At 42.9% G+C, this 26,951-nt stretch overlaps 4 protein-coding genes across 4 annotated transcripts; 2 read left to right on the top strand and 2 right to left on the bottom strand.

Moving 5' to 3' along the window:
* Positions 1–4,006: 4,006 nt before the first annotated feature.
* LOC117840901 (probable cytokinin riboside 5'-monophosphate phosphoribohydrolase LOGL5) lies at positions 4,007–5,590 on the top strand. Its single transcript, XM_034721441.2, has 3 exons — positions 4,007–4,520; positions 4,753–4,981; positions 5,042–5,590. Exons 1-3 carry the CDS (start codon positions 4,389–4,391, stop codon positions 5,371–5,373), a joined length of 693 nt encoding a protein of 230 aa, XP_034577332.1. The 5' UTR covers positions 4,007–4,388; the 3' UTR covers positions 5,374–5,590.
* A 675-nt stretch (positions 5,591–6,265) lies between these two features.
* On the bottom strand, positions 6,266–16,290 carry LOC117840896 (protein EXPORTIN 1A). Its single transcript, XM_034721433.2, has 32 exons — positions 15,981–16,290; positions 15,525–15,641; positions 14,375–14,467; positions 14,204–14,275; positions 13,948–14,055; positions 13,777–13,859; positions 13,482–13,620; positions 13,322–13,390; positions 13,055–13,132; positions 12,900–12,959; positions 12,745–12,789; positions 12,393–12,500; positions 12,189–12,284; positions 11,729–11,932; positions 11,552–11,611; positions 11,223–11,333; positions 10,989–11,086; positions 10,801–10,909; positions 10,523–10,588; positions 10,250–10,348; positions 10,080–10,160; positions 9,892–9,981; positions 9,494–9,579; positions 9,107–9,187; positions 8,523–8,705; positions 8,170–8,236; positions 7,971–8,081; positions 7,761–7,868; positions 7,545–7,682; positions 7,330–7,461; positions 7,149–7,253; positions 6,266–6,870 (listed from the first exon to the last, which is right to left on the bottom strand). Exons 1-32 carry the CDS (start codon positions 16,074–16,076, stop codon positions 6,748–6,750), a joined length of 3,216 nt encoding a protein of 1,071 aa, XP_034577324.1. The 5' UTR covers positions 16,077–16,290; the 3' UTR covers positions 6,266–6,747.
* A 3,921-nt stretch (positions 16,291–20,211) lies between these two features.
* LOC117840226 (uncharacterized) lies at positions 20,212–21,021 on the bottom strand. Its single transcript, XM_034720694.2, has one exon. The coding sequence runs from the start codon at positions 20,828–20,830 to the stop codon at positions 20,384–20,386; it is 447 nt and encodes a 148-aa protein (XP_034576585.1). The 5' UTR covers positions 20,831–21,021; the 3' UTR covers positions 20,212–20,383.
* Positions 21,022–21,209: 188 nt separating this feature from the next.
* LOC117840224 (pseudouridine-5'-phosphate glycosidase) lies at positions 21,210–26,828 on the top strand. Its single transcript, XM_034720691.2, has 12 exons — positions 21,210–21,366; positions 21,488–21,598; positions 21,886–21,968; positions 22,233–22,292; positions 22,430–22,490; positions 22,828–22,934; positions 23,610–23,687; positions 24,656–24,701; positions 25,838–25,958; positions 26,029–26,114; positions 26,377–26,460; positions 26,544–26,828. The coding sequence occupies exons 1-12, from the start codon at positions 21,279–21,281 to the stop codon at positions 26,564–26,566; spliced, it is 948 nt and encodes a 315-aa protein (XP_034576582.1). The 5' UTR covers positions 21,210–21,278; the 3' UTR covers positions 26,567–26,828.
* Positions 26,829–26,951: the final 123 nt, after the last annotated feature.

Raw genomic sequence — 26,951 nt, 5'->3', positions numbered from 1 at the left:
TGTCGAGCCCATCCCATCGGCCATCGCCTCCCCATTCGTCTGCGCCGCCTCTCCTTTCTCCTGCACTTCCTGACCAATCCAGCCTTCCTCGAACCCCCTCTATGAACGCCACCCCACACCCTGACCAAGACATTGCACGGCGGAGCTCCTCGCTGCCTTTGCCCCGCGCTCGTTCATCCTCCACCGACTTGGCCTCCTTCACACTGTCGCACCTTGCGCGCTCGCCTGCATGACTTGTCTGTCAGTCCTCTCAATCATGCATCAATGCCGCCTCCACTTTGCATCTGCTCCTTGATCCCCCTCCATCTGCGGCACCTCGACGATGGCGGCGGCGGCCCACAGGATGAGGATGAGGTGACGCAGAGGTGGAAGGGGCTCGTGGAACCAAACCCTATCTATCTGCCTCTGCTTCCTCCTCCAGGTCTTCGTCCACCACTATCGCCTTGGTAGCAGCTTAATCTGACCTCTGTGCAGCCCGCCGCCATGGATGCTTCCCCAGGGCGATGTCCAATGCTGATTTTGAGGTCCCTTGCACCACAGGATGACATCAGGTAAGACGGCACCCAGATTGGATTCATGAAATTTACTCGTGTTATTGTTGTAGTCATGTTCCCCTGTTCTTGGTGTTCTTGGATCATCATTTGTGTCAGCTTCTGGAGGAGTTTCTGCAGGAGAAACAGTAGCTTGGGCCTGTCCTGCAGCTGATGCTCCCTATCTAAAGCAGGATGTTGAATCAAGGTAACTAATAATTCGGTTTCATATTACCAGTCTTGCTCAGATTCACTAATTCATTTGCTCTCTTCTCGTATAGGAGCCAACTTTATAAAAAGAGCTGTCTTTAGGCACATTGGATGACTAAGTAGAACTTTCATATTCCTGTATCTCTATACATGATGGAATTATTTGCATTCTGGAAAATAATAGATATCGTAGAAATAAGAAGAATATCAAGCATACTTGAACACCTTGCAAGTCCAAATCATATGCATTCATGGCCCCGGATGCTTAATTTCTGTGGAAATAGTTTTGGTCCATTGAATGGGATGCATCCTGAGGTATGTCTACTAAAATTGTTGTACTTTCATTAGGATATACTCTGTAGTTATATGAACATGTCTTTAAGTGTCACGAATGGAGCAAATAAACTACCTTCAAATCTGCTTCTAAAACTATTTATCAACCATGGATGCACCGTATGAGTTCCAAAATAAATAGACCTGATATATTAGGCAGGAGTATATTGATAAATTATTGCCTGTTCGAATATATTCAGTATTTTCTTAGCTTGTTGATCGGAATAATGCATGCTTATTAATGCAAATACTTAGATGTATCATCCATATATTTTACTTCTGATCAAACAGGTAGGTTCATTTGTTTTGCTTAATGCATTGGATTACTTTAGTTGTAGACAGTGAGATCATAGATGGGCATTGTAATGATTAAGTTAAGCTATGTTTGTACCTATGTCATTTTACCAAGTGTAGCTGGCTGTGTTGCTTGAGTGATTAAAAAAACCTATAACCTATTCCTTTTAATGTTTCTTAGATTCTGCTAATATTAGTGTTAGTTGGCAACACGAGCAAGTATCCCTGACTGGAGCCATCAAGTTGCATCTTCTGCACTCATCTCTATCAAGGTGTTCATCTGATTAGTGGTACGAAGGAATGTGGTGCAGGTGCTTGATTCTGCCCAATACAATTAAATACATTTTCTCCATTTTGCACCATCATTTTTGTGATGTTCATCTTTCATTAGATTTGTTTGATAGACAGAATCTATTTTTCCCATGACATGGTAGGCCAGGAGGATAAGGTTGGTAGCCATAATTGATGGTCTCTTGCAAGCATGTCGAGAAAAAACAAGGAGGATAAAGTTGGTAGCCATAATTGATGATCTATTGCAAGCATGTCGAGCAAAAACAAGTAAGCCACCAAACCTGAACCAGGATTGGAACTCGAGTGTTACGATGGGTTTCTCAGATGTAAGCCTGACCTGCAGTCCTTCTCATGTTCACTCCATTTTACTCATTCCATATTCAAATGTCCTGGCTTGGGGATGGGGCACAGATATGTCTTCCTCTAAACCCTTATTCTTATATTTTCTAGTGAATTATGTGGCATGTGTTGTGAATAGAGATGATATTCTTGGTCATGGAAGGCGGAAGTATCCAATGAAGGAAATGTCTTTTCTTAATTGAGTTTACACGGTGTGCTGGTACCAGATGACAAATGATGCCTGTTTTGCACTTGGTTGTAATTCTCCTTGCTTGTAATTCTATAGCACATTATTTAGCTGGTTTGGGTGTGAGTTTGATGCCGGGTGATGTCCAGTTATGGCCTGACGTGCTACCTGGTGATGTAATTAACTTGGTGGCAGCCGATTTGTTGTCAGCTTAAGTTAATGGATGCATGTTCAATCTCAATAAATAAATTGAGTAGTGAGAAATGATCAGAATGGAATGACAAGTTTAAGAGGTAGAAGCAGGGAAGGAGGTGGAGAGGAGTAAAGAGAAAACTAAAGTAAGAAGCCATTCACATGTTTTTTGTCTACACTTTGTTTTAAAAAAGCGATCATGGTACTTTCAGCCTGTTGAAACAGTACCTAGGCAATTTAAGTGGTTTAAACCTTGATTTAATAATATGTTTAGATAATTTCTGTGACTTTGCTATTTATGCTGATTGAATAAATATATCAGTAGTCTGTTTTATAAAAGTAAAATGTAAATCATATTTTTGTTTTTTTAAACACGATTTTACTAGTGTGTGTTTATCAGCAACTCGACTACATGCTTGTTGGTTTTGCCTCCAATCGTTGTCTTCATGAAGACAAAAAAAACTACTTCAGGTTATAAAAACAAATGGATTCCAAAGTAATTATACCAATGGAAGGAATGAGAATCTAATTTGATGACGGGTTATCCAGGCAGAAGAATGAATTTAGCATCTAACGTACAAATATTATAATAATCTTCTAGGGAGTACAGGCGGCAGGGAGCATTGGCGGGTACATATAATTAATTAAAAACAGATCATGTGCGCCCCGCAAGGTAGGAAAACGACTGCATGCTGGATGGCTTCCTCATCTCCAACAGCGACCGTACCGGCCGGCCTCTCTTCTACTACTCGGCTGGCATGCTTTGACCAAATTAAGACTACGCTAATTGAATTCGGTTCGGTGCAGCCACAATCATTCATTCTGCAAAAGAAATGTATCGTCGCGCGTCAAAAAATTTTTTGACTCGCGACAATACTAGCTGGATGGCAATCAATCAACAACATAACCTGTTTAATAAACAAATAATTAAGCAGATCCATGCATGATCCGTAGCAGCAATTTTAGATTTTGTGTTTAAGGAATAATATGGATAGGTAGCTGAGGATTATTGTGTGTGTGTATACTGATGACATGCGTACAGATATTAAAATAGCTAGATAGATAACCACCACTATGTATAATGCCTGCCAGCTGCGGATGAGCCTAGCTGGTTTTCCGATACAATAGGACATTCGGCTTGCATCATCCAAATCTACTACAATATTCGCAGTAAATTTTTGTTGTTAACATAACATGTATGAATAACAGTTTTGACAGTGCAAGCCTGTATATTTGATAAGATGTACTCTCTATATGTATGTTTAATTTAGTGTGCAATACATATTCATATTTCAAGGCCACATTAATTAATCTTGTAGCCATAAATAAAAACCTTAATTATATTTGCCTTAATTACATACGTATCTCATGGCGATTTGTCTCAACTCTTGACGAAAAACGTGTTAAAAATGGCGATTTGTCATGCATGGTGGTAGCTGTAGCTACTACTCCTGGTTCCTTTGCTTTGATGAACGAATGATGGTGATAAAAAAAAGAAGCGAAATAGCATGGAAACCGCGTTACCAGTTTTGGCCTGACTCTCAGACTCCGACTCTGACTCCACCATCCTATCCTCTATCATATCCGTGGGTATCGGGACGGGATGGCTTGGCTGCCGCCGCGTGTCACCCCACCATACCGTGTAGCTAGCGGGCATTGCAACCCCAACTGAAGTCATCCGTGTATCGGCTCCGACGTCATCCCGTGCGTATGTAGGTTGTATGGTATCCCAATGCATGCATGTACACTTGATTATTGATGATGCTGTCGTGCGCAATGTTGGTTCGTTTTCTCTGCGTTCGTTCCAGCTGAATGGATGAAGGGATGAGCAGCAGAGCCAAGAATAAACACAGGCCAGGCCAGGCAGGCAGCAGCTGGGCGATCCTGTTCCTTCCCAGTAGGCAGTAGCTAGGACAGTAAGCACCGCACGTGTCTATATATATAACCAAGCAACATACATGAGGAAGGGAGGGACTAGCTAGCAAGCTGCACTTGCTTGAATTAGATCATCCATGGAGGTGGTGCCGGCGGCGAAGAAGAGCAAGGCATCATCTCGGTTCCGGCGGGTGTGCGTGTTCTGCGGCAGCAGCCCCGGGAAGAAGGCGGCCTACCAGCTCGCCGCCGTCCAGCTCGGCCGCCAGCTGGTATTCTTCTTCTTTATTTGTTGTCGTTGTTCCTTGATTATTGACAAGTATTTGCTGCTGCCAAATTAAAGGCCAAAGCAAAGCAATAAAAGCTAGCTAGGCAAGGAGGACGAAAGAGCTAGAAAAGGGCCAAATCGCAGATACGATTGGATAGACTGTCTATCTAGAGAGTAGCTAGCTTCTCCTCCGATCCTGTTTGCTTTTTTCCTTTTTAATTGGGGTGCGTCCGCAGGTGGAGCGCGGCATCGACCTTGTGTACGGCGGCGGCAGCGTTGGTCTGATGGGTCTCGTCTCCCGCGCCGTCCACAACGCCGGCGGGCACGTGCTGGGGATCGCGCCCAAGGCGGTGCTGCCGCGGGAGCTCATCGGCGACACGCCGGGGGAGCTCAAGGACGTGCCCGGGATGCACCAGCGGAAGGCCGAGATGGCGCGAAACGCCGACGCATTCATCGCGCTCCCCGGTGAGTAGCCGATTGATTTGGATCTCTTGTGCAGTTGCCTGACTGCTAATGATCCAACAGGTGGGTATGGCACCCTGGAGGAGCTCCTTGAGGTCATCACCTGGGCCCAGCTTGGCATCCACAGCAAGCCGGTGGGCCTCCTCAACGTCGACGGCTACTACGACTCGCTGCTCTCCTTCGTCGACAGGGCCGTCGAGGAAGGCTTCGTCACCCCCGCCGCGCGCCACATCGTCGTCGCCGCCCACACGCCCCACGACCTGCTCGCCATGCTCGAGGACTACGTCCCCGTCCACGACGCCGACGAGCCCAAGCTCAGCTGGGAGATGGCCGAGCACATCATCAAGTCCTCATCGTCCGACGACCACCACACCTCACTACTCTTCTCACGCTAGCTACCTACCTACCATTTACTACTTACTACTCCATCGACCATATACATATTCAATATAATATTCACAATGACCGACTTATTAACTATATATGATGATTTGTTCGTCCTCAACATCATCATCTATCACAAATTCACAATGGTATGATTACAAGAAGATCGCCAACCTAGCAATGTATATGTGGTCAATTCTCCAAAATAATATGATAGTCTACCGTGGATGATGGCGCTCTTTCTTTAGCGCTAGCTACTAGCTAGTGCTGTCTCCATCCATCCGGCTGCTCGTTGCAGTCCATCATATCGTTACTTTGACCAACAGCGCCCATTCATACATCATCCATCTTCTTCACCAAGGACTTGGAGGCAACTTGGTTTGGTCAGCTACTCTTCTTTGCCCGGAAAGCAAGCAACATCTCATATCCTCTTCATTCAAGCTTGTCCAGTCAACACCACAGGGACCCACCCACTGAGTCACAGGTATAATGGCATCAAGCAAAAGGTTCCTCCTTACAACATCACCATCCACCCCCCGCTGATTCCTCATATTATATATACATAAAAACACTTGCATTTGCATACAGCACCCCGCAAACTCACCATCCTCTGCTCCAAATTATGCCATTTTGATTTTATTAGATTCATAGATATACCCCATGTCTAAATATATAATAACATCTATACATCTAGAAAAGATAAAACGACCGAGTACCGCACGTGAATAATAACACCATCCACTGGTACTCGAATAACCAGCCGCTTCAGCCAACTGGCAAGGAGGCAACTTTTGAAATAATGTTAGTTTCTGGGTACAACGGCCTAACCAACTCTTGCATGGTACATAAGGGCAGCCGAATCATACACTTGGAAGTGCACCACATAAAAAAGGGTGGGGGAGCTGGAGAATGGGTATGCGATATCTCACAGGATAGTACACTACAAACATGGCGGTTTTCCTACCAGCCTGATCAATGTCCTGATATCTATAAACTCCAACTAAAGATAAGAAATACAATGTTGTGCCACAATCATACTATATCATGGACAGATCACACGCACCAATGTTAGCAAATACACCGGGCACAAGAGCTGCTGGTAACACATCAGCCACCCAACGCAACTACAGAACCAGTACCAGTCCCAGACTGCTCTAGTGGCAAAACTGACTTGTCCTTTTCCGGCTCTTGCTACTACCACAAATCTTGGAATCAGCATCAAGCAGAGGTAACCAAAAATTAAAATTACAGCAGGCACCTTCTTTCACCACCCTGGAAGAATACTCGGCACTTGGCAGTCGAGGGCTCCAGAGGTATTCCACAGGCCGGACCAACAAACCAGGAACAAGCTAGATTAGAGAAACCTGAATCAACAACAAGGAACACTACGAATCTACCATGTCATCTTGCAATTCACTAGGGGCAATGAGCCCCGGAATGGCAAGCATCCGTTGGCGCTCCCTCTCTCTTTGGGCTGCAGCCTCTTCGGCATATAGATCCTTGTTATCCTGGAAGCACAAAACAAGCCACAGAAAATGTCCATCAGAAGACAATTCGCACAAAAATCACTTGAAAACAAAGCAAACAGGAGCGAAATCCATCGCCAATCTCCTGGTGGCATTAAGGGCCCATTTGCTCCACAAGTGCGTACAAACCACAGTATATGATAAGCAATAAGTATAACTCTGGTGGACTGGCATTCCACTGAGCTCCCACTTCTCTTTTGGTTTGCCCCCACATGATAATAAGGGTAATGGTGATGGCTCAGGAAACCAGAGGAAATTACCTGAGCTGAGAACTCCTTTGACTGCACCAGGAAGTCTCTAATATGATTTTTGAAGCTTGGAAGATCATGTTTCGAACTAAGAAGACCATCAACAAACTTGGTCACCTGTCCAGGGAAACTTGTTAGGATTGACTATGACACAACCCAAGCACGGTATAACTGCAATCAATCGATCATATACCTCGGTTGCCGTCATGTTAGGAAATGATGTCCCCAAGAGTTTTATGGTGTAATCTCTAACAAACATAGCATTATCCGTATATTGATATGGTACTGAGGTGGCATCCCATAGAGGCTCAGTTAGACCATCCACCTAAATATTAGCAAATCTGGTAATTACATGAACAAATAAAACAATAGGCTACAGGGGGGAAGCAGGAATGAATATAATCATACCACACAAAACAAGTGTTGTAGCACCAAAACATGAAGCTTGAAACCAGGTTTGTGGAATGTGTCCGTGAGAACAGCAAAAATCTCTTGCTCGATTGTCAAAAAATAGGTTTTGTAGAATTGATTATGGAATCCTGAAGCCTGCAACGAGATCATATCGGATACTTAGCCTTCATATAGCTATATGCTGACAACACTGGACGGAATGTATTTTCCCACCTGAAAATTCTTCAATATTTCCAACAATAGACTAAGGCCAGTCTCTGCAATATTTCTCTCTGTATGTCTGAACGCCCAATTAATCGAGTCAATCACAAGCTTCAATTGCTGAAACACCAATAATCAGACAAAACATAAGAATCTAAAATTGACATATTGCAAATCAATAGATTAACCTCAACACCACAAAATAAAGAGGTTACTACAAACCTGACTTGAAAGCTGGATCAATGCTTGGAAGCAATGGGTGCCAATTGCACGAAGCAATGAAAAAAATTTGAGGCGGTGCTCAGGATAGTCTTCAAAATTCTTGGTAATCATCTGATAGAGACGGAAAATAACCAAAGCTACGTCAAGGCGCGCTTGAACAAAATCAGTAACAAAAGCAACTTAGGAATAGCATTCCTACCTCAAGAGTGCACTGAAAAACAGCCTCAAATATACGAGGCACATCCTCAAGCATTTCCCCTTTGTACCTGCAGGAAAAAAATTTAACCGTTAGAATTGCATCAAAGATACAATCAGAATATTAACAAGAAATAGCCAAGAATGGAAATAGGTAGATTAGATTGCAGCAATAGAACTCCACAGTAACTTTTTAAAAGAAGGATATCCTCAGAAATTAATCAATTTTTTAACAAAATAAAATTCCTGGCAATCACAATAACGAAATCATTTTAATTTGTCAGGTGCAATTTAGTTCAAAGAAAATTGATCCGTACAACGAAATGACACAAAATGAACAGCAAAGAGCAGACATACTTGTTAATGATTGTCGCGAACAATGACAGAACTTCAGACTCCCTTGCATCAGGTACATTTCTAGCATAATCACCAAGGACAGGATCCATCATCGGAGGAACAAACTGTTTCCCTATGTGTGGTAAGTCTTCTGCCTTGTCCACAAAAGTCTCGATCAATTTCAGGGTTTCCCTCTTGACAGATCTGTCACAAATACAAATTCATTTAGTTAAAAAAACAAAATGAAATCAAATTCATGTTTTCATTTCAGGGACATTTATGTCAAAAACAAATTGGTGACAGTTCTCATCCTAATGATGCTTTGTAAAAATGGATGACTTCTTCACATATCTCTTATCTCTTAACTTCTACATGCCGTCTTAACTAGCCATTACACAAACTAACCAGCGCAATCCCAGCAGGCCTTGCTACAGTATAACAAGCACTGCTCACGTGCTGCAGTACACATGAACAGCACCATAAGTACCCTATGCTCGACACCCATGGCAGTGCTCATATAATCAAATCTTCCTTTCCATGAAGCTGGTAGATTACCTCATAGAGATAAAATAAAATCAAAAAGTAGAGTAATCAATAGTTCATACCGCAAGAGTTTTACAAATGATGTCCTTGAGGCAAAGGGCCCTCCTTCGGCAATTGTGCTTGACACAAGCTCGCTGTACATTCTGTTATGAAGAAAATATCATTAGCTAGTGGACCCTTAGATTTGAAGAAATACAGAGATTAAGGCACCAGTGCTATCACAACACAAAGGGGAGGAGGCATGGTGAATAAAATACATGGCAAACTTTTATCTTCCAGCAAATTTAAGCCTGGACTGGAAAAGAAAAACGTTTGGGCCAGAATGCAGTGAGCAGAGCTTTCACATAACTACATAATGCCTAGCAAGCCTAAATGTTAGGGCATGGTGGCACAAGGCAGCATCAGTCCATAAAAATGATAATAGTGTACAATGCAGTAAATATAAATACCTGTAGACTGTTAGCATGTCCAAGAATATTAGTGAAATCTGTGGGAAAAAGTGTGGCCCGAGGGAGCTGGCAACACTTGTGTTTGTCTGCAAGCACGGATAATAGTGTAATGTCAGTACCCCAGAAGACACATAGACAACAGACGAAAGGAAACCTAAACAATCAAAGGGCATTGTTTCAACTAAGCACAAATTACAGAGCTCATGCCACGATGAATAATGTATAGTTGTCGATAGTGCGTGAAAGTGTTTGGTGAAAACGTCGTGTTAAACCGTTATGGTAGACTTGAAAAACACTTGTGAATCATGGGTTCAGGTGTCAAGCTACTGCTAAAAAACAATCAATACTTGTGCTCTAAACACAGTAAAATGGGATTCCTTCAGCATCCATTTTGTTACCTGTAAGATGTTGAGAACTGATCTGATAACATCTTGGTTCTTCAGGATATCAATACTTTGGCTTGCCTGTCCAATTATTTCTGCCCATTTCTGTAAAATCATAAAACCAAAGCATACCATGTTAAATCATATTCAAGAACAAGCCAGAGGCAAAGCCAAAGTGCATGCTAGAATACAAAACACGAAACCTGATTAGGGAGGCTCATCAATCTCTTGAGGTACTCATCCCTCTTAGCATTATCAGATTCAGCTTGAATCATATGGCCAACCTGACCGGTGAGTGCAGAAAATGTGTTTTAAGTATTAATAATAGATATAAATTTATTGGACCAAACTGTGTTCATTTGGTTCAACGTACTGATTCGTAAAACGTATGAATCTGATGCGGCTCAAGATCGGCAATTGTTGTAGCAAGGTTGGACAGAAGTTCAGAAACAAATGGTTCATTCTCGCCCACCTGGAGAAAATGCCAAACATGAAAATCAGCACATGGCAAAGAGTTACAGCATCTATGCACGAATTTAAGATTAGTGAACCAACTTGAAGAATAATGAGTAGCGTTTAGAGGTCTTCATGAGCAAATTGAACGAACCCCATAAATTTTAACTGTTGGGGAAAATCTTGAATTTACCTGTTGTGTGACAAATTTGCGCTTGCATTTTTGGACAATTTTCAGGAAGGTATCACATGCCATATCCTGCAAAAGCCATACAGCACATATCACATATGGTACTTATTAAAGACATACTATTGGAAGGACTACAAATTATGTGCATATCAGCATATGCAAACGGATGCCAAAAAATATAAGAACGAGAGAAGATACAAAGAGAAGCATAATACACAAGTTTAACCACATGCTCGACCACAAACTACTTGACAAATAAAAAAAATGTCCTTTGCACCAACCTGAACTCCAGGGTGCATCTCGTGCATGAACTCAAACAATTTGTTGACCACAGTTTTCAAAAACTTCCAATGAGCCCTGAGAAATCTTGGATACTGACCGACAACATACCTAATAATGAAGTCATAAATCAGTATATCCATAGTTCATAATTATACACGAGATAAAAGGCAGAGAAACGCTTTATTACATGATGTTACTTGCAATCACAGCTTTATTGTCTTTCCCCTTGGTGATTTCACAGAGGTTTAGCAAATCGCGAATAACCATAACCAGAAATCTATTCTCCTGCAAGAGAACCAAGAGAAAAAAAATAGAATTTAAGTACATCGCCTCGCACAGCAATAATAACATTAGTGAAGGATTGATACTTCCAGAAGCATTCCCTGGAGGCAAGGAAAAAGGGACAGAACAGCATACAAACCTGCTCCTCTACCATAGAGCCTGATATTGATCCAATAGCCCAACATAGAGTATTAAGGTTATTCCAACTCCAATCTTCACCATTTAATTGCTTGCTCAATTTCTTTAACATCTGAAATTTCATAATAAAATTACCCTGAGTGCTGGGTTAAAATTCACAAATGGAAAATAGAACGAGACCAACAATTTGCCATGGGCCCATGGCCTTCACTCATGTTTCAGCTAAGCTTATGTCATCTTAACATGGATATTTACTCTGAGCATAAGTATAGTGCAGTGTTAATTCTATTTGTTCTTGCATATAAATAAATATCCATGAGTAAGGCACACCTGCTGCTCTGTATCCTCATGGTCAAGATGAGACAAATAGATCAGTGTTTCCCTCATGATCTGATATTATTCACCGAAACAGAAGCATTTTTCACGTCAGTTGGAGGTTACAAAGTCTATAAAGCACAGAGCATATGACTTGCAGGGTGCGAGATTATTAGGCAACCTGTTACTGACCTTATACTGAACAAGAACATCATTGTCTTTCATTGTCTCACGTACAATATTGCCATTTTCATCTTCAACAATCAATACTTCCTCAGGCTTTGCCATCCGGCAAATCATCAGCATCCGTAGTTTTGAGAGTGGACCAGAGTAAAGTTGTCTCCTCTGCTGAACTGCTGTGCCCGTCCCATCTACTATCCCAGGAACCATCTGTGCCTACGGTGTAGTTGTAATTCAGAATTTAGAAGCATGAAACGTTGCGTAGAAAGCATAAATAAAAGGATGAAACAACAACAAAACAGAGCACCAAGAAAGGTGGTCTACATGTTGGAGCAACTAAAACTATTATAAAACCCAAAGGGTTTAAAAGACACTGAAGAAATGGCACAGCAATGGATGACAAAAAAGTAGAGGAGTTATTCATTTATTCAGGTAATATTCCAAAAGATAGACAAAAAATAAATACAAGCACCTGAAGTCCCATCATGCTTACAGCTGCTGCAGGTTCCATTTGATTATGAGCTTCAAATAACTCTAAGACAAACACATTCCAGTAATCCAAGCAGACCTGTAAAGTTTCATAAGAAAATGCAGACCAGTAAATTGTCTGGTGGCATAAGATGGTCCTACTTGCACCATATTTGTATGACAAATATATTTCAGCAAGCATCCCTACCTTGAAAACCTCTGTATCATCAACATATGAAATTCCAATAAGGTACTCGAGACCCAGATGTAAAGCAGTTTTATTATCTGCAGTTATTTCCAGTATGCGCATGTGATTCTGCATTTACCATGAAAGCGAAGGGTTAGACCAATTGGAGACTCTTTTTTATTGAGTATCTTCAAATACAAATTAGCATTTCTCTATTTGTTTCTTCCTAGTGTTTAAAGTGGCAAGCAACTTTGATAAAGAGCAACCTCAAATATGGTATATTAGTTACAGCATCTTGGAGAACAATCTATGAATCCATTACCCTAAATTCTTACACTTAGTCACTAGTATTCAGGATCCAAAAGGGCCTTACCTTAAAAAAAGATGTGAAGAAGAGTGCGAGATTTTGTATAAACGCCTGCACCAAATAGCATAAAGGAGGTATATAAATATATTTATATACAAATAGAGGGGCATATGGAATCCTAGAATATACCACTACAATGGCTAAATACTTTTTGAGTATACCTGTTCTTCGCTGGAACCATTAGCATAGGCATCTGGTATTGTTTCAGGAGGAAGAATAGCCTATATGCGCAAGGGACGAAAACTTCAATGCATGAAATATTGAGGCAAATGAATTTATTGCACAGAAAAAAATAGTATTGTCTTCAAATTTTTACCTGCAACTGCATCATGAAAATTGTATACATCTTCACATACTGCATGTTATAAAAATCACCAAACTGAAGAGCAGCAACCTGCAAGGTAGCACGACATATCAGAGAAGGAATTAAAAAAGCAATGAAACAGATCAATGCAGAAGCACCGGGCTAGTTTATCATTCATAATATTCAGCTCCCAAATAATGAACAAAAATTTATCTCCCCATTTCTCCACTCAAACTATGAACTATCGCTGTAGACACAGAAACACTAGGTTTCCTTTACCTCTGTTAGGCATTGAAGTGTAAGGTTCCGATAAGCAGCCACAGGGAAGAACTTCAGCAATGTTTCCAGCTAAATTAAAAAGGTAAGAAAAAGGTAAGGCCCAGCTTTTCATAGATATTTGACATTCAATAACTGAAAAGTTCAACAATCATCCACATACCAATGGTGACTCAAAGATGAATCCAACAGGGATCCATGATAAGAAAGCATGGAGTGTCGCCAATGTAGCACGGATGAGCTCTGATCTTTGTGTTGCAGATAGGACATACAAGCATAGCTCATGAATGAGCCGGAACTCACTGAACAACAAAGAAAACTTGGTTACTAAGTTAAAACAGAAGCATTCCTGCTGAAAGCATACAAAATGTCAAGTAAAAATTCTTCATGAATAACTATCTATAAAGCAGAACCTCCAAGGTAGCCAAGAAAATATAGAAGCTGAGAACAAATCCAACCTATTAAGCGAAGACTTCAGTTCTTTAATCTTTTGTTGTGTCATTTCACCTCTTGAGAAGTCAAAAATTTCTTCACTTAGAAGCTGCAGGTTGTTGAATTGAACAGTCAACATGTAAATTAAACATTCGAGAAAATGTGAAAAATGATAAAAGTAGAGAATCTTGACTTGCCTTTAATATAGCCATACAATTTTCACATATTGTTTCACTACTCTTTGCAGCTGCAACAAGATCAGGGATGAAGGATGCCCACCTGGCAGGCCACTCGTGTTTTAGGACCTATTACAATGCAAGGATGCTCCATGAGGGAAAAAAACACAAAGCACCACAGTTGGTAAAAAAGAAGAACATTAAATTCAGAACATGAGTTAGATGACCTGGTAAACTACATGTTAAGGCGATAAAAAAGGCTAAATTTACAGCATACCTGCACCAATATAATATTGAGTTTATTAACATAAAGCCTCTCCTGTCGGAAGGTAACTTCATTGCTGGAAAGCTGTTGATAGTGCAAAAAGGGCAGTGCAAAAAAGGATCAGATTTATCAATTAAAAGGTACCATCATAATTTTCATAAAAAGCCAGATACCCATCCTTGCCTGCACAATAACATCGGATATGTAATTCTTTATGCCATCACGTTGTTCAACAGGCAGTGCGTTCCATCTGTACTTGATAACACTTTCAAGTACCTACATTAATGTCAGTAACAAAATCAACATGTTATTTAATATTACACACACTTATATGGGCATCTGTAATTTACATGTGCACGTGCATACTGAGTAGAGACTCAAAAAATGTTGCTTAATGTTCAAAATAGCCACCACTACATGAGCCCCCCTAAAAGCTTTGGAGGGACCACCAACTTTTCCACTTTGCATGTCGAGGCTGTTGACCCACTTGCTAACAGCTAAGTTCTATTTACATCCTTGGTACTGTTTAATTTTGGTTCGTTCTCCTACTTTAGAAGAATCTTACATCCTTGCATGATTCATGTGCCCAATTATCGTCACACGTTACTTGCGACCATGGACAAGAACTGAATTCCACTTCCTACTCGCAGTGTGCCAAGAACGGAAAGTAACTAATTTGTCCTTTATTGGAATATGGTTGCCAAAAAATTATGCGTGACTTGAATTGTTTTGGTGGAGATAGATACTATAATATGAACTGCAGCGTAACCAATCTTCTTACTAATCATGCAAAGCAAAACCTCTAAACTATCTATTCATGGAGTAAGAATACAAATGACGATAAACAAAGAAACTTATCTTGATAGAAAACCTTGATTAGGTATTTTTCATTTGCAGCTGGACCTAGTTGCAACCATATTTGGAAGTAATGGAAAGAGGGGGTGATCATTTTTTTAGTAAAAAGGTAGTTTCATATGTACAGGAACTCTGTCCGTATCGGATGGGGATCAGGTGCAGTTACTGCACGTGCGAAACTATCAGCAACACACTGGTAACCGATAAGTTTTCATCTAGGGTCGACCCAATTATATGCTCCAATATGTCAAAAAAAAAATGGATACGTTTCAAACTTGTGGTCAGTTTAGGTTGGCTATGTGTTCTAAAAAGAAAATGTTAGATGACATTCTCCAAAGACAAGTGTACAATCAAGTACTTAGACTTGAGGGCTGAACGGACAACATTTTTTGCATCATGACACAGGCTTCAATCTTCCTTTTGGTCACAAGCTACCCTCACATTTTATAAAGACAGGCAGTGGGGTGGATAAACTTACTTGCAGGGCAAAGAACTTGGTGTTCAAATTCAGAGAATTCTGCAGAATGTGCACTACTTGCAGCCACATGTCTGGATTGTTTTGTAGATCGCGAAGTATCTGATCAGCAGCACTCCTCTGAAATTGAAAGCGGCAGATACAGTTATTAGCAGCAACTGCTTACATTTAAACTAACGCTTAGGCGTTCTAAAGACCTAGATTAGCGTCAATGTATAAAGCAGATAATCAGCAGTTGACGCTAAACCTTATCGCTGTTGTTCACCGACAGAAACCCTAACCGCCCAAAGTATCCTATTCTCTAGTTTAGCAAAACAAGCAGCATTAGCATTTAGCACGTGGAGCTCAGATAGACTGTGAAGACCAGGACGTTGAGCAAAGCAAGTAAACCCTAAGTGTAGACCGCGGCGGGCCAAGATAGCGCTGGCAATCCGCGAGTGGGTGGGCAAAAGAGATTACCTCCTCCTTAGATCCGGTGCCATAGAAGGCGGCGACGGTGGCGTCGAGCAGCGTCACGTCTATAGGCTGGCTCAGATCCCTGAGCTTCTCCGCCATGGCGGCGGCGCGTGGAGTGAGCAGGGGCGGGAGCTTGTGGGACGCACCGGGGATCGAGAGGACCGGAGGAGTTTCCGGAAGGCGCGAGAGGGCGGAGTCCTAAAAGTGGCGGCGGCGGCGGCGGCGCGGCGGCGGCGGCGAGGGGGAGGGATTCTTATCGGGGGTGAGGCGAGCGAGAAGAGGAAGAAAGGGGGATTTTTATTTTGGGGTTTAAGAGAGTTGGGACGCGGGGAGAGTTGCTGCCAAAGTACGCGATGGTTCGGCGCCAAATGCACGCACCTCCCCCCGTCACTTGTACAATTTACACATACGTCCCTGCTTGTGCTTGTGCTTGTGTGCGCTAACAATGTTCAAAATGTACTCATTTCCATCTCTAAAATATAAATATAAGATGTCCAAATATTCAAAATTGATCCTTAAACATAAAGCCACGTAGGCACATGTGGATAATTATTCATTTATTTTGTTAGTTTAACTCAGATGTACGTGCAGGGATTAGAACATTTAAAAATAATTAACAGTTTCAGGTACGACATTGCCACCCATTCTCTCCTAATATAGTTGGAAGTAGAAACAAATTCCATATCCTAGCATCTAGGATGGCGATATGAGGTTTGTCATTTTCAAGTCATAAGATACATAAATAAAACATGCGATAAACACTTATGATATCGTCCATGAGCCCACTAGAAGGTTTGAACAGACCTAAATATAGAGCTGGACATCGAGACGCATCCGACATAGAGACCATGACGTAGTATGGCGTAGTCTACGTGAAAAAACGGGAACTAATAAAGTACTCATTGAAGTACTCATTGTAATAAGAGTAGAACTCCTCTGGTCATATCTAACTTCTTGTAATCAACCGACCTGTAACCCTGCCCCCAACTATATAAGGCGAGGCAGAGACCTCCTCCAAAGCAATTCAATCCAACCAGCACACAGGACGTAGGGTATTACAAAATATAGCGGCTCGAACCTGTCTAAATCGTGTGTCCGCATTTATCTTCGAGTTCCTGATCTCGACAAGCCCCACTAACCAAAACACTATCTCGGGCACCCTCCTCGGAAGGTTGCCGAGCCTAAACACCGACAGCCGGCGCGCTAGGTAGGGGACCTCACCGAGAATCCACTAGCAAACTTGATGGCACAAGTCATCATCAAGCCATTCGTCGCGTTTGAAGCAGGTGCGATGTTCGTGTTTGGCTCCTGGATCTGCATCGCAGACGGCGCTGAAAAATTCCGTCGCCACATTGCGTCGACCCCGGAGAAGAAGCAGCAAACCATGAAGCTTCAGCACTGAGCTCTAGAGGATTTCGTCGAGAATTTCGGCAAATTTTCAAATTCTGACCTAGTTAGAGGCTAGGGGACGAGTCCGAGTTCAACTCGACTTCTTCCGCCGATCGGATTGACTTTCATAAGCCAGATTGACTTTCATGAGCCAGCGCATAAGCAATCATGTGAGTTGGATTACCACCAGAGTTGATTCCCGTTCGGACTCCGCAACACGACCACTGTTTATCAGGCTGCTTTGTCCAGATTACAACCCGATATGGATACGATCGAGGACCTCGACTACTACTCGGATCCAGATGAGGATACTCCTTTATCAGGTCCGCAACAGGCCCAGGTAATCACATCAACTCAGATAGATTCGTCTATTAGCCCAACATAAAGCCATCTGCTCTTACCAAGAACGACGATTCGCGCCTTATCGCCTACCTTGACACTCCCCCGTACCATGAGTGAGCTTCTCTGTCGCTCATCTATTGAGGAAGGCAGCACCACGGATGTCATCACTTCAAGCTTGGGAAGCTACTCTCCAGAGAGAGAACTCTTCGACGTCATTGTTGGACAAAAGGACGAAGAAGAAGAGCAATGGGACAGAAACCTGCGACATGAGCGACACCCAGATGACGCCTCGCAGGATGAGCTCACTGCCAACATTGTTAGAGAAGAGACCGAAGCTCAAAAAACTCGACGACAAGCAAGAAAAGAAACGCCGCAAGAGCATAACGCCGCCGCCGTCTGGCAGTGGATCTACTAAACCAGAACCTGTATAATGCCTTTGAACAGTTCAAACGTGTCACCATCATACTCCCCTATCTACCGTCGCGTCTATTGATCTCATCACCCGTACGATGCCCTAGAACAAGTACACTAAATAGTCGTTGAACTGGCGGAACTCACGTATGAACAACTCGATCAACAAAATCCGATACAGTCAGTTCAACGCTTCGCATCCCAGCGAAGTCAACATAGCAGCAGAGGCCCTCCGTCTAGACCAAGTCAACCCGGAGGCGCCAGACCAAGCCAAGCTGGAGCTGAAGGTAGTCGGGCAGGACCCTCGGGAGGCCGTGGCCACCGTGGGGCTAACCCAGAGCCTTAACGCCCAGTAGGAGACCTCCACAACAAGATCAACGCCAACCGCGATGCTCGTACCATAATCTAGACGTGTTTGACATGGAGGCTATGGTGCAGGATGGCGTAGTCTACGTTGTAAGACAGGAACTAGTCGAGGGTTAGGAAAACTACCCGTAGCAATTAGAGTAGGACTCGTCTAGTTGAATCCTACTAGTATTCTTGTAAACAACCAACTTGTAACCCTGCCCCGGGCAATATAAGGTGAGGCAGGGACCCCCTCCAAAGCAATTCAATCAAACCAACACACAGGACGTAGGGTATTACGCAATCTAGCGGTCCGAACCTGTCTAAATCGTGCGTCTGTGTTCACCTTTGAGTTCCTGATCTCGGCGAGCCACACTAACCAAACACTACCTTGGGTACCCCCTTTGGTAGGTTGCCGGGCCTAAACACCGACAGCTGGCGCGCCAAGTAGGACATTTCGATGAGAATTCTCTAGCGAACTCGATGGCCCAAGTCATCATCAAGCCAATTGTTGCGTTTGAAGCGGGCGCGATGTTCATCTTCGGCTCCTAGGTTTGCGTCGCAGATAGCACTGAAAACTTCCACCGCCACATTGCGTCGGCCTCGAAGAAGGAGCAACAAGCCATGAAGCTCCAGCGCTAAACTTTGGAGAATCTTGTCGAGAAATTCAGTGAATTTTCCCATCGTGCATACATCTATGGGCCCATCACAAGGTTTGGACAGTCCTAAATATAGGGCTGGACACCGAGACGCATCTGACATGGAGATCATGGCGCAGAACGACGTAGTCTACATCGATGATTAGGAAGTACTCGTTGTAATAAGAGTAGAACTCATCTAGTCGTATCTGAATAATATTCTTGTGACCAACCAACCTGTAACCCTGCCCTCGACTATATAAGGTGAGGTAGGGACTCCCTCCAAAGCAATTCAATCCAACGAGCACACATAACGTAGGGTATTACGCAATATAGTGGCCCGAACCTGTCTAAATCGTGTGTCTGCGTTTAACTTCGAGTTCCTAATCTCGGCGAGCTCCACTAACAAAAACACTACCTGGAGCACCCCTCGGTAGGTTGCCGGGTCTAAACACTGACAGATGGATCTATATTTTCATCATAGTTTTAAAAATTAAACAAAATCGCCATCGGTCTGATTTGGGGGGGGGGGGTTACTACTTTTAGGGCCCACACTCCGTATCTCCCCATCCCCTGCATGGCTACAATGTTCAGTTCATCATCTCTTTTTTTTTTCTCAAATAAAATACTAACGACGATTCAATTTTGCCTTCGGTTCAATATATAAGTTTGACAATTCAATTTCGGAGCACATTAAACTACTCTTCCTAAGGGTAATCCACAAACTTTTGCAAAAACCTACTCTCTATAGAAATTGAATCAAAGTATATCTTTGTTTTCTTTGCCGTTGTATCTGTCTTTTGTTTATTGGATTACGCAACAAAAGCATCACCCAAGGGCTTGCACGCCTCGATGAGGAGAACAGTAATGAATATGCGCAGCAGATCATGTTTGGTTGTTTTCGTGATATCTAAAAGGGAAGAGAACGAACAATCTATGGCCAGTATGTTTGAACGTGAATTATTTAAGTAGAGGGCCCATTTATTGGTCCCACCCGCTCATAAGTTATCAAAGATTTTTGAAATGTGTTTCAATTTGACTTATATTTAGTAACTTTCAATTCATTTTTGTGTCCACAAAACATGACGATGCCTTTGATGTGGAGATCGTTAGTTGGAAACTGGTTGTTCCCTTGCAAAACAATTGTTTTCTCAAAACAATTGTGCTGGAAACATGCATATCGATCGTCGAACAAAAGCAGCACATACTACTAGTACACTAGTAGGAGCATGCATGGTGTTACTATATGTCGAACAAGAGAAGAACAAGGTAGAAAGCTAGCTAGTAGTCGTCGGAGTCCCAGAGAGGCCTGAACCACATGGAGTGGACGGCTGGCTGGAACGACATCATGAGCAGCAGTATGGCCACCGCCAGCGCGACGCCCCAGGGCGCGGCCGCCGTCGAGGCAGCTGGTGGGTTGTCGACCACTACCAGGGGCCTCCTCCCCCTCCTCCTGGTGGCCCAGTACCTGCGGCGCCAGCTGATGGCGGCGAAGAGGAGGAAGGCGGCGGCGAGGGCGAGCGGCGCGGCGAAGACGCGGGCGCCGATCTCCGCGCGGCGCTCGATGGCCTTGTAGTCGACGTAGCCGGAGACTGCGAGGAAGAAGACGACGATGGCGAAGAAGGCGAGCAGGCCGGGAGGCGGGAGCGAGCAGGAGGAGAGCGCCCGCGCCGTCCAGCTGCTGCGCTTCCAGCGGCGGTCGGAGGAGTGCAGCCACGACGACGACATGGTTTGGTTGGATATGATTGATTGGGGGATCGATGCAGCTCGTCGATCGCTGCTAGAGCAGCTAGTAGCTACGAAGCATCAAAGCAGGGGGACTCAAGGAAGAAGAGGTGGTGGAAGGATCGGATTGATGCCTTCCTTTTATTTGGCAGAAAAGACTCAAATAAAGCTGAGACGTAGTAGTGGTGGATGGAGAGAGAATATATGCTATCAGCTGGAGTGGAGGGGCCGAACTTATACTTATTGAAATACAGTAATTAATAAAAAAAGAAGCTCCGTGGTTTACCTTGGGCCACCACCCAGCAGTTGTTGCTGCAAGCCCTCTTCGAAGCCCAAATTGCTGATTCGTGTGGAGGCCCAGATTGCACGCAGTTTTAGCCCAGCTGAGTAAGTCTATTCCTCCTCTTCGTCTCTCTCTCCACCCAACCAGCATTCAGCTCCACCGCCGCAAATGTCGATCGCGGTGGCGCCGGAGGTCGCAGCCGCCCTCGCGCGCGGCGGCGCTGTAGTCGCCCTCGAGTCCACCATCATCTGCCACGGTAACCTTCCTTCTTCTACCTTGTCCCCCCCCCCTCGCCGCCCGCTTCAGGCTTGCCGCACAAAACTGCGATTCGATTCCCCTTCACTGACTCTGACTGCTTACGCCATCACATGTTTCAGGTATGCCGTACCCCAAGAATCTCCAGACCGCCTTCGAGGTGGAGGCCGTCGTCAGGGACGCCGGTGCTATCCCTGCCACCATAGCCATCCTAGATGGAGTCCCACATGTTGGTCAGTTCTCTGCTTTCCTGCTGCTTCACTTACTGCTGCTCCTCCTGCCTACCTTGCTAACCTCATCTCTTTAGTTAATCCCGGACTTCATTGCATCATAGCAGGCACCAAATTTTCTGACTAGCGAATTCTAGAGCTCAATACATATGCCTCATGGCATGCTCCTCCCTCTTGTTCCTAAAACCAATTTGCTGCCAATGTTGCTTCATTTGACTGCTCCGAAAATTGACATCTTGGCCCCTTCATCAGTAATCAGAACCAACCATACATTGTTTGCATGATAATAGGCCTTAGCAGTGAGCAATTAAAGAGGCTGGCCATTAGTGGAAGACAATTTCAGAAGACAGCTAGAAGGGATATTGCGCATGTGGTGAGTACACCTTTTCCATTCCCAGGTCACTCTGTTTGGTGACCTCGTGTCCTAATCACAATAAAGGACACTGCGATAACTCAAACGCCTCGTGCCTCAGTAGTCTGTCAGCTCGTTGCCAATATAGCAGCAATGGAGATCCTTAACGCAAGACAGCTGAGTTACGGCAGCCAAACCTGGGTTCTCTGTTGAAGCGTCTTCGAATCAGATAGCCCTGTATCTGTCATTGCCACTCTCCATAATTTCTTGTTTCCTTCTTGACAGGTTGCATCTGGTGGCAATGGTGCAACGACAGTTTCTGCCACTATGTTCTTTGCTCACAAGGTCCCTTGAAAAACTTTTGCAAAACCATCATGCTCATCTTGTTAATCTCGGCTTGTCTAATAGCAATTCCACATTCATTCCCTTTAGTTAGTACCAACTATTTATGTCCATATAAATGTAGCTCTTTACCAATTCAGGTTGGCATACCAATTTTTGTAACTGGGGGAATAGGAGGCGTGCATAGACATGGCGAACAAAGTAAGCATTTTCCACTTGTGTAAGGAGTCTTTATTTGCTGTATGCATTGACACTCGGCAGGAAGTATATCACTGGATGTATGCTCTAATTCTTTCAGTCTCTTCTAGGTCATTTAGGATATTGATGCTTTTAATCTGTAGATTGATGCATTTAAACTCTGAAACTGCAAGTTTATCAATTACTATCTTGTTCTTTTCGGATTTCTGAAGCATATTATGGAGAATACACTTTAACTTCATCAGCATATGGACTTGCCAAGCATATTATTTTTATTGATGGTTTTGGAAAAGCTATTAAAAGTTGCGCACTGATTGATACGCTCACCATTTTGATGCAGCTATGGACATCTCCTCAGACTTGACTGAACTTGGAAAGACTCCTGTGGCTGTTATATCAGCGGGCGTGAAGTCCATTTTAGACATACCTAGGACACTTGAATACCTGGTACAGTTGCACTTTGCACTCTTCGATGAATAACCGATTGATCTGTGTATGTGCTTATATGTAGAATTGTTTTCCTCTTTAGTTGTTAAGATGCTATATGTGCACAAAGATGGGCTGAGTAGGATCAGACCTCGTTGATGACTGTGCACGTAGCAGTTCTTGAATAATTAAATAAAATCATCACTTTGCAAACTAGCTCATCACTTTGCAAACTAGCAGGATAAGAAAGTAGGAAGACAAGAACTGAGAATGACTTGCTGCAAAAATTAGATGAGTTCATATGCAACTTTTGTCACCACACCAGTATCTTAGTTCAAGGAAAAAAAACATTATTGCCTTGGAACCATTTTCCTCTTTTCTTTGTTTAGTACTTAATAACTCAATTGAGAAGTAACCAAACGACAGGATTCAGAACTTATTTGCGTTTGGTATTTCGGAAGGACCCTTTATTTCATGTTTATACTTAATAACCTGAGATCATGTTTTTTCTGATCAAAGTTTCACAGAAATGCTCCCTTGTGTTGCTCGGCACTCGAGCAGCTAGCCAGTTAGGTGGTGCTTAATGTGACAGCTATATATTGGAAAACTCGTGTGTGTTTTTCACAAGATACTGTTCATGGTACAATATTGTTTTCATGTTCAGTCGTTTGATCTTCTTCACTGATGGCATGACAGGAAACTCAAGGAGTCACTGTTGCTGCTTACAGAACCAATGAATTTCCTGCTTTCTTCACGGAGATTAGTGGATGCCAGGTAAAATATTTTTTTTTCATTTGTAAGATATTTCTTTGGTTGGTATGTAACTTTCGCTGGACAGTTGAAAGACCCAAATGCTTTCATCTGAATCAATGATATATTAGATTAGTTTAAAACACATGATTCAACTCACTCTAGATTTTCCAAAAACTGTAATTGTAAGTGTGCATATTCGAGAAAAAAATGTAATTGTTCATCATTCCAAAATAATAAATAAATAAATGCCTAGATGTTGTGGTTTCACCATGGACTGTACCTTTGAGAGCTACTGACTGCTTTACAGATTTTTTCTGCTTTCTTCTTCTTAATATAATGATATGCAGCTCTCCTGCGTGTTCGAGGAAAAAGATTTTTTCTGCTTTGAGCTAGCTTGAAGCTTTTAACGCACAACCTTTTAAACATTTCCCGTATTTGTCTTTTCTCCTTGAGCTGCATTGATAAATAAAGCTCATGCCATATATCCTATCAGTAAAGTGCTAAGCCAACTATTAAGCCTGGATTCTCTTTTATATTTAACTAAGATTAGCAGGATTTGTTGTACTCTCTTTCATCTCTTAATGAAATGACATGCAGCTCTCCTGCATCGTTTGAGAAAAAAAAAGATTAGCAGGATTTTCTGGCGCTTCTACGCCTTTGTTGGTCTGAAGGGGAATTTTCCTCATTTCAGAATTTTTCTTAGCTATTCAACATGACCTCTTGCAAGTTGCAAACAGCTGAATAATATATTGTCGGTAACTATCTGGCACTATCCTTTCATTTTACAACACAGAAATGCCTGCATATGCACTTAAGCTCTGTTTGGAACATGGGGTGCTTTTCCAGTGCACCTGCATTATGCAAGAACTTTTCAGAAATTTCACATAATGCTCGAAGCAGGTTTTAAATGGGTCACTCCTATTTTTAATATATGTTGATACATATACTCGTTACATTGACCTAAAAAATATAATTGTTACATAATGCAGGTGCCATGTCGTGTTGATTCTCCAGAAGAGTGCGCCAAAATAATACGTGAGTAGTTAATTATGGCATGTTTTCTTTGTCTTCATACTCACATTTTCTTAGAGACATTATCAATCTCACATGAACTGTTGGTAACGACCGGATCCATCAATGGCCTCCTATTCCCTGAGTTATTTTATTTTCTTGATTTCAGAGAGATATTTACTGGTGTTAAGATAGAATCAATAAGATTGTGCTAAGTGTATGCGGCATAAACTATAAAAGAAAAAGGTTCATGCAGAATGATTGGGATAACTTGATCACATTACATAACTCCAATGGGCAAACCACACATTCAATTCTTTGAACCTTTTGATCTTGTGTAATTCAATCAGTGGCGGACCCAGGATTTTAGAGTTGGGTATTCCTGAGCTAAAAGGCAACCGGCTCAACCCAACCATGTGCTTTGATCCAGAGCTACATGAACATGATCCTGGAAAGTAGTCGGCTATGGTGTTTAATGTGGAAGTGAGATTTCCTCTGTATTTTCAAAGCTACTGCCTACATGAAAACACACACATCACAATACCTCATATCTAATTAACAGTATTATATGTGCAAGGACATTAGCATTTTAGAAATTGCAGAAGACGAATTGAGAATTCTCATCCCCTACTGGTTACTGCCATCCTCCCCGCCGCTTGCTGCCGGTAAATTGTGTGGCCTCCTCCCTTCTGTTCTGGCCTGGCAGGCCGGCACTCTTCGGCCTTCGCCACGGCCAGTGAAGCCCTGTCTACGTGTGGCTAGGGATCAATCAATTTAGACGATCTGGGGAGGGATTGAGACGGGAGAGAGGGGCGGGAGAGGCACGCGATGCAAATGGCTCCACACCTGCCCAGCTGCCCTGCAACAGGTGCCGTCGTGCCGAGGGGGTGGTCAGGCCAAATTAGTTTGCTGGGATCAGGTCATCAGGTGGGTCTTTCGAGCTTTTTGGCTGATAATACATGCTAAGAAACAAAGTAAGTGATCCAAGTAAACTACTCACGCATATATACTTCATTGTTTGGTAAAAATGTGCTCGCCACGATACTGGGTCCGCCAGTGAATTCAATGTGCTCGCCACGATGATTAGATTCTGGGTTGTCAGTGGATCTAGGCTCTAGAGTTTTCTGCAGCATAATTGATTCGATTCTATCAATGTGCAGATGCAAACAGTAACCTACATCTAGGTTCTGGGATCCTTATTGCAGTGCCGGTTCCCACGCAGCATGCAGCTTCAGGGAACATTATAGAATCTGCAATACAGAAAGCTCTAAAGGAGGCAGAGTACAGTCAACACCTGCGCTTCTGATAATGATATAGAAATGGTGCCTAATAGTTTTTGCTATCTTTTCAGAGAAAAAAGGATAACAGGAAATGCGATCACTCCCTTCATGCTTGAAAGAGTAAAAGAACTAACTGGAGGATCTTCCTTGGAAGCCAGTATCCTACAATTTTAGTTGCATAATCCATGGCATATTTTTTAGGATGATTGCATAATCCATGTGCATGTTCCTATATTGAGTTTTAGGTTAGTTGCTGCATTCCACAGATTTTACAAAGCAATTCCTTTCCAAATTGAAATTAGGAGTTAGAGAACATCGTATTGGATTCTGCAAGGGAAAAAAATCTAATTCATCTGCATTTCGAGCCCCCCCTTTTTTTTGTTCCCTTCCTCGAAGAAATTCTCCTTAGTGGTGCTCAGATATCGCACTTGTTAAGAACAATGCTCGTCTTGGTGCGGAAGTTGCTGTTGCCCTTTCTAATCTTCAGCAGAGAGAAAGAAACAGTAAGCTGCTACCGCCTTTGTTACAAGACTTGCATTTTGCGGAAGTCTGAGTGTTTTGAACCTGCTATATACATATGTAACAGAAATTGGGAGATCTTCACTGTAGAGGTGCCCTTGCGGATAGAGGCCCTGCCGCCACTCGGTTGTGTATACGCCGAGCATTTACCAGAATGGGACATGCCTACCCGGTGGTTCAAAACTGGATGATGTTTCTGATCACAGGCTTAGCTGCTGCTTCTTGGAAGTGTACTGATCGCGGAGAAATTTTATAGGCTTTCTTGTGTTGGTTGCGAGATCTTGTACTAGTGTAATAAGATGAAGAGCTGAGACAATGCGTGTGCAATACTCTCCAGAGTGTTCTTTGCTTATGTGCCGGCTGATGCATCCTCAACATGGTGGGCAAGGGTCGTTAGGTCAGCTCCCCTTCTCTTTTGTACTTTCGTTTTCTCTCTCAGTGAAATGACACGCAGCTCTCCTGCGTCGTTCGGAAA

This window comes from Setaria viridis, chromosome 9 (genome assembly GCF_005286985.2).
Source record: "Setaria viridis chromosome 9, Setaria_viridis_v4.0, whole genome shotgun sequence".
Classification (NCBI taxonomy): domain Eukaryota; kingdom Viridiplantae; phylum Streptophyta; class Magnoliopsida; order Poales; family Poaceae; genus Setaria; species Setaria viridis.
Note: the sequence above shows the minus strand (reverse complement) of the source record. Positions and strands in the feature narration are given on the sequence as shown.

Bases quoted from the DNA above. Each gene is read 5' to 3' on its own strand.
- LOC117840901 (XM_034721441.2), top strand. From the start codon at position 4,389: ATGGAGGTGGTGCCGGCGGCGAAGAAGAGCAAGGCATCATCTCGGTTC. The intron at 4,521-4,752 runs GTATTCTTCTTC...GTGCGTCCGCAG, and splicing joins TCCAGCTCGGCCGCCAGCTG to GTGGAGCGCGGCATCGACCT. The intron at 4,982-5,041 runs GTGAGTAGCCGA...ATGATCCAACAG, and splicing joins CGCATTCATCGCGCTCCCCG to GTGGGTATGGCACCCTGGAG.
- LOC117840896 (XM_034721433.2), bottom strand. From the start codon at position 16,076: ATGGCGGAGAAGCTCAGGGATCTGAGCCAGCCTATAGACGTGACGCTG. The intron at 13,391-13,481 runs GTATGTGGATGA...TTTTTAATTTAG, and splicing joins TCATCTTTGAGTCACCATTG to CTGGAAACATTGCTGAAGTT. The intron at 8,237-8,522 runs GTATGTCTGCTC...TTTTTCCTGCAG, and splicing joins TTCGCGACAATCATTAACAA to GTACAAAGGGGAAATGCTTG.
- LOC117840226 (XM_034720694.2), bottom strand. From the start codon at position 20,830: ATGTCGTCGTCGTGGCTGCACTCCTCCGACCGCCGCTGGAAGCGCAGC.
- LOC117840224 (XM_034720691.2), top strand. From the start codon at position 21,279: ATGTCGATCGCGGTGGCGCCGGAGGTCGCAGCCGCCCTCGCGCGCGGC. The intron at 22,491-22,827 runs GTAAGCATTTTC...ATTTTGATGCAG, and splicing joins GCATAGACATGGCGAACAAA to CTATGGACATCTCCTCAGAC. The intron at 24,702-25,837 runs GTGAGTAGTTAA...ATCAATGTGCAG, and splicing joins AGAGTGCGCCAAAATAATAC to ATGCAAACAGTAACCTACAT.